This window comes from Lolium rigidum, chromosome 5, assembly GCF_022539505.1.
Source record: "Lolium rigidum isolate FL_2022 chromosome 5, APGP_CSIRO_Lrig_0.1, whole genome shotgun sequence".
Taxonomy (NCBI): Eukaryota; Viridiplantae; Streptophyta; class Magnoliopsida; order Poales; family Poaceae; genus Lolium; species Lolium rigidum.
In genome coordinates, this window is record NC_061512.1 from 186,625,028 (window position 1) to 186,633,414 (window position 8,387).

General features: G+C 44.9%; 1 protein-coding gene and 2 long non-coding RNA genes across 3 annotated transcripts; all 3 read right to left on the reverse strand.

Annotated features, from left to right (window-relative positions):
* Window positions 1-399: 399 nt before the first annotated feature.
* Window positions 400-1,835, reverse strand: LOC124653927. Its single transcript, XR_006988098.1, has 3 exons — window positions 1,760-1,835; window positions 1,595-1,651; window positions 400-464 (listed from the first exon to the last, which is right to left on the reverse strand). It is a non-coding gene; the product is annotated as an uncharacterized LOC124653927 (long non-coding RNA).
* Window positions 1,836-1,963: 128 nt separating this feature from the next.
* On the reverse strand, window positions 1,964-4,104 carry LOC124656849 (replication protein A 70 kDa DNA-binding subunit C-like). The gene is made up of 9 exons (XM_047195517.1): window positions 3,879-4,104; window positions 3,682-3,784; window positions 3,461-3,591; window positions 3,282-3,363; window positions 3,057-3,189; window positions 2,822-2,979; window positions 2,543-2,734; window positions 2,175-2,229; window positions 1,964-2,071 (listed from the first exon to the last, which is right to left on the reverse strand). Exons 1-9 carry the CDS (start codon window positions 4,102-4,104, stop codon window positions 1,964-1,966), a joined length of 1,188 nt encoding a protein of 395 aa, XP_047051473.1.
* Window positions 4,105-4,121: 17 nt separating this feature from the next.
* Window positions 4,122-7,382, reverse strand: LOC124653928. Its single transcript, XR_006988099.1, has 4 exons — window positions 7,211-7,382; window positions 7,060-7,122; window positions 4,241-4,402; window positions 4,122-4,152 (listed from the first exon to the last, which is right to left on the reverse strand). It is a non-coding gene; the product is annotated as an uncharacterized LOC124653928 (long non-coding RNA).
* Between the last annotated feature and the right edge of the window lie 1,005 nt (window positions 7,383-8,387).

Sequence of the window (8,387 nt, forward strand, 5' to 3'; positions counted from 1 at the left end):
TGAAGGCATGGACTTCAGTGGATCATCCAGGTCCTCACCGGCGAATAACATCGCACTTCCTCCCATTCTCCGTTGCCTTGCCGTGCTCCGTTTCCCTCCACGGTCGTGTTTATGAGCAAGAGAGAGAGAGAGAGAGAGAGGATTAGGTAGAGCTGTGAGAGGTCACGGTTGGTGGGATGGAGATAGGCTTTAAATGGAGCTTGCACCAGATACCAAAGTTGCAGTTAAAGCATGCGCGGATGCATAGGCGTCGTCGTATGTACAAGCACCGTATAGACCTAACCAAATCACAGGAAAACGCCGTATAAGATAATTGCTATATTAAGTGCTAATCGCCATGCATGCATGAGTGGACGAGATGTCAACCTCGCGCGTTGCCAGGTCCCAAACGTCCGGGTCGGTTCTACTTCTTGCTTTTCTTAACCACCGGGAGGGAAGCACCCACCGGCGTAGAGACCTTAGCCCTGCACCAAATGTCAATGACAGTAATAAACATCAATTTTTGTATACGATGAAAGCTGAATAAATATGTATAGAATGAATGATGCTTCTTCTAAGTGGTTAATTTTAAGGATCAGCATGGTGCCAGTTCACCTCAATGATTAATTCACTCTACACATTTTTTTTTTGGACATTTTCTATAGAGTGGCCAAACATATTTATTTTAACAATGGAAGTCAACTGGTTCTGATTGTTACCTTAGAATCCTGATGAAGTTTACAATTGATCAACTAATGTTTAGGACTACGTAAATACCAGCAGTAATGTCCCATGAAAAACTAATGACTTTACCATTGCTAACCTTCTTTACCTTCTCTGAATGATGCTTAGTTTCACAAAAGGATTCTGACAACTGATCATTGATAAGGAAGCACATACAAATGTTATGCGTAATGGCCTCATGCTCATTATACTTAAAAAAAAACTTCAACACGATATGGGGCGATACAAAACTTCCTCAAAGGGCATTGTATCGCCATACATCGATTTTTCTAACACATTGATGCCTATCCAAAGCTTATAGTTTCATCTTAAGGATCCCATACAGTACAGGGATTAAATTCCCCTAGCTATCTCATGATCTTAGGGCACCAGCACAACATTGCCAGAATATAAACTCTTGCTAGAAAAAATAGATGGTGAAGATTTCTTCCATGTACCATTAACACACTATGATGCATTTAAATCTTAATTGGGTGGAGCACGGGCGGGCAGAGTTTTGGCGAAGTAGGTACAGTGGGGAGAAGACAATTTCGAGTAAGAGCTGAATGACAAGATTGGATACTTCGGATGCAGCAATATCGCATGGTCGATGGGGATCGTTTGACAAGTTTTCAAGATTGAGCTCAACGATGGCGGGGTCTGACCAAAAAATCTTAGCTCATCTAGCAAAAGCATTGCTGAACATTGGAAAATTTGACCCTATACCTAGTCCAGCCTAAGGATTTACAGTTGATGCTCCCAAATATGCAATTATCCACGAGGATAAATTTAGTGGAACATAAAAATAACATTCATTTGAATGTATAGAATCTAATATAGGTCTAAGATTGCACCTCCTTTTTCGGGGAATACTACAGTGGTAAGATCATACCTCTGCTTCTTCTTGTCCTGTGAAGTCAGCACGGCATCCTGTTCAACCATTTCAGTCCTACAGAGGAAATTTACAAAGCAAGAGGTTAGGCTATGGTATTCTTAGCAAAAAACCGAAAGCGGGCAGATCTAAACAGGGAAAATATTTCACAATCAAGAAAGCTACCCGTGCGCAGCATCTTCTGCGAGCACTTGCAAGCAGAACCTTCACCCACGGGCAGCGAAACCTTCTCATGGACAAGATCGAGTACCGGGCCGACAGCACGCAAACGGACAAGCGATATCGGTACCAAAATACATCCACAAAGCATGACCCATCCAGAGCTTACAACCTACGTGTCCTTTGACCGTACGGTTTGGAAGACACGATCTACACGAGAGTTACCGGCGGAGGAAACGAGTTGCGTCGAACATTGCTTTCAATAACAGTTGGCAAAGCACCGACCGGCGGTGGCTTTATAATGGAAGGAGGAGTGCTCTGCAAGGGTATGAAAAGGCGACCCTAATGAACAAATATAACCAGCACTGTAATGTATAAAGTAGGTATGGTAAAATACAAACGATGTACTTAGCAAAATCACAAAAACAATGACATAGTGAACAAACCCAAACAGCTTGAGGTACAGAAGTAACCATCTATATGACAGGTCAACAAAAATTGCAGGTTGTACCTGTGGAGAGAGGTTATCATGAGCCGTGAGATCGGATGAAACAGATTTCGAGAGGGATCTCGGAGGGCTTGTCCACGGGCATAAGAACGAGTCTTGGAAGAAGCTGCACCGGGCCGGAGCCACTCGCGAGATGTAGAGGCACGGTAAAACACAGAGGACTGTGACTGCTTGCCAACAGGTGCCTCAATCCTATGCACCTGGAAGGACAAGTTGCCATCCTCGGTACCATAGATCTTGTTAGAGATCGAGACAACAAAGCGGAACTGTCGCGAGAGTACGAAGTGATCTCCTTTGGAACAGAATCATCTCCACGTGCAGCCTCAAGAACTTGTGCCAAAGTCGCACCAGGCGCATGACCGTGGCGCAAGAGAGTGATCAGGGGCAGTCCAAGGAGCTCTCTCCCGACTCTATCGAAGAAGACAAACTCAGCTTCAGTTTCACCATCCGTAACCACGAAACAAATCTTGTACCTTAAGAAAGAGGGAGAAAAAAGTTAGAAGATGCCAACGAACAATCAAATCACAGGAAAGAAAGTAAAGATGTGGCAGTGTATGTACCTTGGAAGCGCATCTGTGCCCAGACACTCGGGATCTGAACATTTATAACCAGGACCACTCAGCAATGCTGTCTTGTGGCAAGTAGTGCAAGAAGAAAACCACCAACGCTGTCCAGGACTCAGCTTGGCAAGGGTAGCCGTGCAGTAAAAACGAGCATCCTAGAGAATTCATAAACATATATTAGAGAAAAGCACGATCATTTGAAAGAGAAAAGTAACCTAAGAACGCAAATTACCCTGAACTCAAATATATCAATAGTAACCAGCTCCTCCAACGTTTTAGTCTCCAGGTTGACCTGTGCCTGGATCTCAGCAGTTGTCTGACCAGGGAGATGGATATGCTCAATGACTGGCACTTGACCACGCAGTCTGATAAGCCAACGGAAAGAAAACATCATCAGTCTAAGTAGGAAAGGCAAAGCTGACAGACCACCTGAACAGCCAAAAGGAAAACAACATACCCGCGACGAAAGTTGACAATATCAGGAAGATTCTCATTGATGTACCAACGGCACGCAGCACTTCCACTGACACCCCTGCGACCTGTAACGGCAACAAAGTCACAGGCAGGCCACAGAGCAATGGCAGAACCAAACCAGAAGAACGTAACAAAGAAAGTAAGAAGGAAGATAACACTAACCATCATAGCTCTTAACCAGTGTCCCAACAAAGATAGCTATGATTGGTTCAGTTTTGCCAAGCTCCATAATTCCATCACCATCAAAACCAGCAGCTGTTTCGCCCCACAGAATGACACTGAGCTGATTTCCACTGCATGGGCAGATAGAAAAAATGAGCTCAGATAAGAATGAAGGACGTAAAAAGAAGGGAAGGTATACAATAGGCAAGATAAGCACTCACGATAAGTCTTTTATGTGTATTATCCTCTTTGTGGAAGGCTCAGACCTGCTTGCACTATGGTACTGAACCGCATCAGAAACACCAGTAATAACTCCAAGCACATCTATGAGAACAGAAAGAGGAATAAACAATAAGAGCAAGAGGTAACAACCGCGGACAGGAAAAAACAAGCGTGTGAAACATGGAACACAGGAAACCTGAGAATCGCTCGGGCATGTCCGAAGGTTTCGGAAGCTGACCAAAAGGAGTCAGCTCATAAGTGCAGAATGGAAAAAGAGCGTCCAGGCCGTTCCTCTCGACAACAGAAGTGTATCTTGTGAACTTGATCATGACCTTTCCATCGACCGGACGAAAGACATACTTCTTTGGGAAAACAAAGAACTTCCTGATGTCATAGACGTGTCCTTCCCTGATCATGTCCATGAACTGATCAACAATTTTCTCTGGAACCTCTGCATACATATGATTCCCCTAGCACAAAAAACAGCCACATAAGAGAAAAGCAGGATGAACTGACGCGGATAAGAGAAACAAAAATTAAACTTGAAAAGACAAGTACCTCAGCATCAAGAAAAACCATGTCCGTATGTTTAATAGGTCCATTGTCAGTACCACCACGGTGGTGCCATAGGCGTGACACATACACACGCACTGACCAGCGTGTGTTGCCTTGGGTAAGCTCAGAAAGCGGGGTGAAACCCATCTGCTGGTTCTGAGCCATCTGCATACCAGGAAAAACGAAAAGATCATGATATGCAAAGAGCAGAAAAAACCTAAAATCAGAGCACAACAAAGTAGAATGATATCATGGATATACATGGAAACACAGATGTAATGCATCACCTCTCAACAGTTCAAACAAAATAGACATGCCCAAGAAGAATCTCATAGAAGGCACAAAAGCCCGGATAAATGGTATGGAATGTTTAATATGTAACATGGAGCAAAATCTCTAGATCAAACCAACAAAAGCATATCCTAAATAAACAACCCTTACGTAAAGGAAAGAGCCAGAAAGTATGCACAGGAAATATTCTAAGAGAAACACATACACATGCAAATCTTAAAGCAGCAACATATGTACAGGATCACGGAACAGTGAGAAGAAGGCATAACCTTAGTACAAACTATATAAGCAAAATACGAATCAGGGTTCTCAAAGTGAACCGGCAGAAGCGTAGATCTCGGGGAACACAATATTCCGGGTCTCGATCCACAAGACCCATCAGCATTCAAAATAAGCAGTTTCAAAGCGCTTCTAGACGTTACACGGGAAACCGCGACATATAGCTGGCCATGGCAGAAAACAGGTTGCTTAAGATATATACCAACAAAGGAAAGTGTCCGACCCTGACTTTTATTTATGGTCATAGCATAACATACTCGCACAGGGAACTGGCGTCTTTTTAATAGGAACGGCCACTTTGTTTTATTAGAGATTAGTTCAATTCTAGGAATATAGACCACATCTCCTATGTGGGATCCTGTCAAGATAACAGCCTGTATAACTCGATCGCCAAGCTCCTTGACAACAAGACGTGTCCCATTACACAGACCATTTGCCTGACTCAAGTTTCTTAGAAGCATTATAGGAACACCAGGCTTCAAAACAAGTTTATGCTGTGGAAAATTGATCAGAGAAACAGCATCGACGTTTGTGGTATATTTACAAGAGGCACAACACCTACAGATACAGAACCAACAATTCAGCAATACAACAGGCACAACAGCTAGATCTACAGAATTTAAGCCAACAATAGCAATAAAAGTAAAGGATCGGATTGGGAGTAGCAAAAGAGATCCAAGAAATGCACTGATGTTTCTGGGTTTCGTATGCCAATGCTAGTTGAGCATCTGGACAATTGATGCCACGCGTCGTGCATTACGATCAGTCATGCAATGTCTACCAATTCTGAAACAATGTTAAGTGAAAACGACTGATGTTGACCTTGAAAAGGAATCGAGATGATCTTTCAACCGGTGACTTTATTTTCGTTATGGAGAGAAACGCACTTGTCAGCACAATCTGGTGTAAAAGAAGCAGATCAGTGTTGAAAGCTACTCAAAGGCCAATGCTATACACGGCTAATCTACCGTCTATGGTTGCGGTTGTTGCTGGCTGCTGTGGCAGCCATATGATGAAATTATGGGCGCTTATTTGTCGCATGCAGAATATTGCCAATTCTCGACAACAACTTATTGAGAAAATACAATACGTACCAATTTATGTTATCGGACTGCAGAAGATGCACATGGCGAAATGATCCTAGAATATTTTTTTGGGACTTTCACTTTGTGAATATGGATTCACAGTTGTCACTAACATTTGATTCTATTTGGTTCAGCGTACCATTACTCATCCTCATTCCAGCTTGACAGGTTGTATCAGACAAAGTTGGGAGCTCAATTCCGAAAACATAACAGCTATGTTGTGTTGGTCCTCAGATTCTCTTACACTTGTACTGGCTGTATGTTATATTCATACTGCAAAACTGTTGTGGTTTCATAATCTATACTACCATCTATCTAGAGCTTACCTTGTAGTGGGCGCACTACAGTGGACATGCACTAGTTATCTAGTTTTGTATTGTACGATTCAGTTAGAGGTTATGGGTGGAATCTTACTTGCACTATCTGTCTTGAGATTACAGAATATATGCCTGTCCACCTGCTGTTAAGCACCATCAAATTAATTCAGGTGGGGAAGTGCGACATAGTGCCATAGTGACTCTAATGCTCGAACAAAGATGCAGGTAACATGTCATACTTTTACTTATGATGATGGGATGTCCCAAGTATCTGATCTTCCCTAATATTGTCTGCTCTAAAATAACTTCCCGAGAAGATGGCTATACTAACAACAAACACTGACTAAACCTAGGCTGGGTCGCTCTGGGACCATAGGCCGGTAGTGAGGGTAAATTAGAAGAAAGGTATCAGATAAAAGGAGATCAACTTTTACCACAAGATGCAGAACTAAGATAATATTTGACGACATCCTAGTATCTGAAGCCTAATCACGTTTGTAACTGATGCACCACTGTTGAGATCTCACTTGCAGCAGGCAAAGAATTAGCCAGGTTAGCATGTCTTTGCTCTCCACAGATAGAAAAACGATATCACCCACAAGCAAAAAACAAAAACCCCTAAGTCTGATGATATCTCCTAAACAACCTAGATCTACAGCATCTATCATAACCTAGATCCAAATTAACCACCTGAAAGGCAGCAAACATACATAGCAGGGATCCATACTCAGCAAGACGAATAGTAAGTACCATGAGTTGAGCAGCAGGACAGATCTAGCATTTAAATCTAAGAAGAGCTAACATGAGAACAAGAACAACAGAAGGTGTACCATGGGAAAGTAATATTCACCTCCTAGAAAGCACGGGACGACGCCAGTACCTTCCAAGAACAATCAACCGGTGCTGAAGATCCCTGCAAGAACAAAAACGAACAAGCAAGAGATTTAGTTGGTGCCCAGACTCAGCAGCCTGCCGACGAGAGCAGCCTACAGCCCGCTCACCTCAACCAGCAGCGGCACGAACGAGGGCCATGGCTGTCGCAAGGTCAACCCAGACGAGATCTGGAGAGGAAGCGAAGAAGAGCAAGAAGAGGAGGCGAGCGGCGGGACTGGGTGGGGGAAAAGCAAGGAGAGAGGCGGCTTCGGATAAGAAGGAGCCCCCAGGGGCACCGGAAACACGTCGCCGGCTGTAGAGGCGTACCCGACGACGAAGCAGGGGGCAGCACGTCGGCCACCGCGCGCGCCGGAGGACGCGAAATCCCGAGGCTAGCCCCGAACGAAGCGAAGATTGACGAGCGCGAGGCCATGTCCGCTCTCTCTCCACGGAGGAGGAGGGCCCCTCCATCGCCGGCGAGCCCATCCCGGCCTGTACCCGTCCGAGGAAGGAGGCGCCGCCACGTCCGGCACGCACCGCTCGCGTCCGGCTCTCCCGCAGCAAATGAAAACGGAAATGACAAAAATGCCCCCGGTGGGCGTGGGTAAGCACGGCCGGAGCCACCGCGAGCGGTGCGGAACGACGTCGACACGCGCGGACGTAGGTCCCGTTCGTGCGGCACCGAGCCCCGGGGAAAGCAGGCCCTATTTGTCAGCGCGTGGGCGGGCAGGGCACGACCGGTAAAAAGGATTCGCGCGATTTGGACGGTTCGGACCACATGAGCAGTACCCAGAGACCGGTCGGACGGGCAGGATGGCTCGATCGGAAGGTTGGACGGCTCACAACGCGCCACGTCACAGAAACGGACGGCCCAGATTCAGGTGGCCTGGATTGAGCCCCTAGAGTGCAGCAATGTTTAAAAGAGATATGAGCTGTGAATCATCAATAAATAGAACAGTTGAATCATTCATTGTCTCTCTCTCATTTACATCTTAATTACTTTCAACACACTATCAGCACGCTCATACATCTCAGCGATTTGAGAGAAGATCAAGCGATCTGAAGAACATACAATCGGTATAAGAAATAAAATTGGCTGCAGGCATATCGTGTCGCTGCTTCTCCGACACTACATCAGGACATCAAGAACAAAAGGAAGAACGAGAAATCAGAAGCAGAGAACAACAACGTATCCTTCCTAAAATTTTCCTTCGGTTCATGAGATACAAGGGAAGAAGGTACCATTTTTCCTTGCATCTGAACAAGCAGTAACCTCGGGTGTTCTTTGTACAAACCTCGCCATTA